At 39.5% G+C, this 1,156-nt stretch overlaps 1 protein-coding gene across 1 annotated transcript; it reads right to left on the bottom strand.

Annotated features, from left to right (window-relative positions):
* Positions 1-61: 61 nt before the first annotated feature.
* On the bottom strand, positions 62-717 carry LOC124893779 (LRR receptor-like serine/threonine-protein kinase EFR; the record flags this gene model as incomplete). Its single annotated transcript, XM_047404626.1, has 1 exon — positions 62-717. A coding segment is annotated over exon 1 (656 nt), but the record flags the coding sequence as incomplete, so codon positions are not given.
* Between the last annotated feature and the right edge of the window lie 439 nt (positions 718-1,156).

Here is a 1,156-nt window from a genome sequence, read left to right as displayed (position 1 = left end):
AGAAATATTGAAAACTGTGAATGGTATAGAACCCGTAAGTTGATTATGTTGTATGGACAACCAGTTCATGTTAGTAAGATTGCCGATCCCATCTGGAATGTCTCCTTGAAGTGAATTATAAGATAATTCTAACGTCTGCAACCTTGAGGCATTCGAGAGAGACACAGGGATATGACCTTCTAAGGAATTGAATGCCAAATTCAACATTTCAAGCTTTGAAATATTAAAAATTGAAGAGGGAAGGGAGCCGGTGAAACTATTATTCCTAAGACTTAGAACTTGAATTTGGTGTAAAAATCCAAACCAAGGAGGAACCTTCCCGCTGAAGTTGTTGAAACTTAAATCAAGAAACTTAAGCCGACGCAAGCGTGTCATTTCTTGAGGCAAATTTCCATGGAAATTGTTGCTTTCCAAGTCGAGAGAAACAAGAAATGAGAGATTTCCAAGATCAGGGGGAATCCTGCCTGAAAGATCCATGCTGGAAAGATTCAAAGACTTCACTCGTTGGTGACGAAAATCACAAGTGACTCCAACCCACTGGCAAACAGACCTAACGGGAGACCAACTTTCATCCAATAAATGAAAGGGGTCCGAAATAATTTGGGATTTTAAGGATAGAAGAGCTAATTGATCAGTCGTAATGTTGGTTTGGGACATGACTGAACTAGCCATAAGCAAGAAGAGTGTTGAGAGAAAAAATGTGAAGGCTTTCTCCATTATTGCAATAATTAGTAGGTAGGTATGCTCTATAACATGTATTTTGACACTTTAAATAGCAGTGAGATCTCCCTTTTGGTCATACCAACACTATAATACCACTAAATCAACCAAGCCTTTCAAATCTAAATCAGAATTATAAATATGGTTGCAAAAAAGTCCTCTAATTAGCCAAAGACTTGGCAAGTCAACCAAGCCTTTGCATGCAAATTGCCTTGTTTTCATAAGTCAGTGCCGCATTTACTGACTTATCTCAATATTAATCAAGTTTGGTCAACCTAGCACTGGTGGATTTATCCCCGGCAATGAGAGCCTTGGTAGTCAAATTTTTTTCAATGAATTTTTTATTTTTGGGTTTTCCATTCGGTGTCCAGTACCCGCATTAGAGCCCGACTAATCCGGATTCGTGCCGGGTAGGGCCCCAATCGGGGGTAGCGCT

The sequence above is a fragment of the Capsicum annuum genome, unplaced genomic scaffold (genome assembly GCF_002878395.1).
Source record: "Capsicum annuum cultivar UCD-10X-F1 unplaced genomic scaffold, UCD10Xv1.1 ctg64830, whole genome shotgun sequence".
Lineage (NCBI taxonomy): Eukaryota > Viridiplantae > Streptophyta > Magnoliopsida > Solanales > Solanaceae > Capsicum > Capsicum annuum.
The sequence above is the reverse complement of the archived record's forward strand: the minus strand, read 5'-3'. Positions and strand labels throughout refer to the sequence as shown.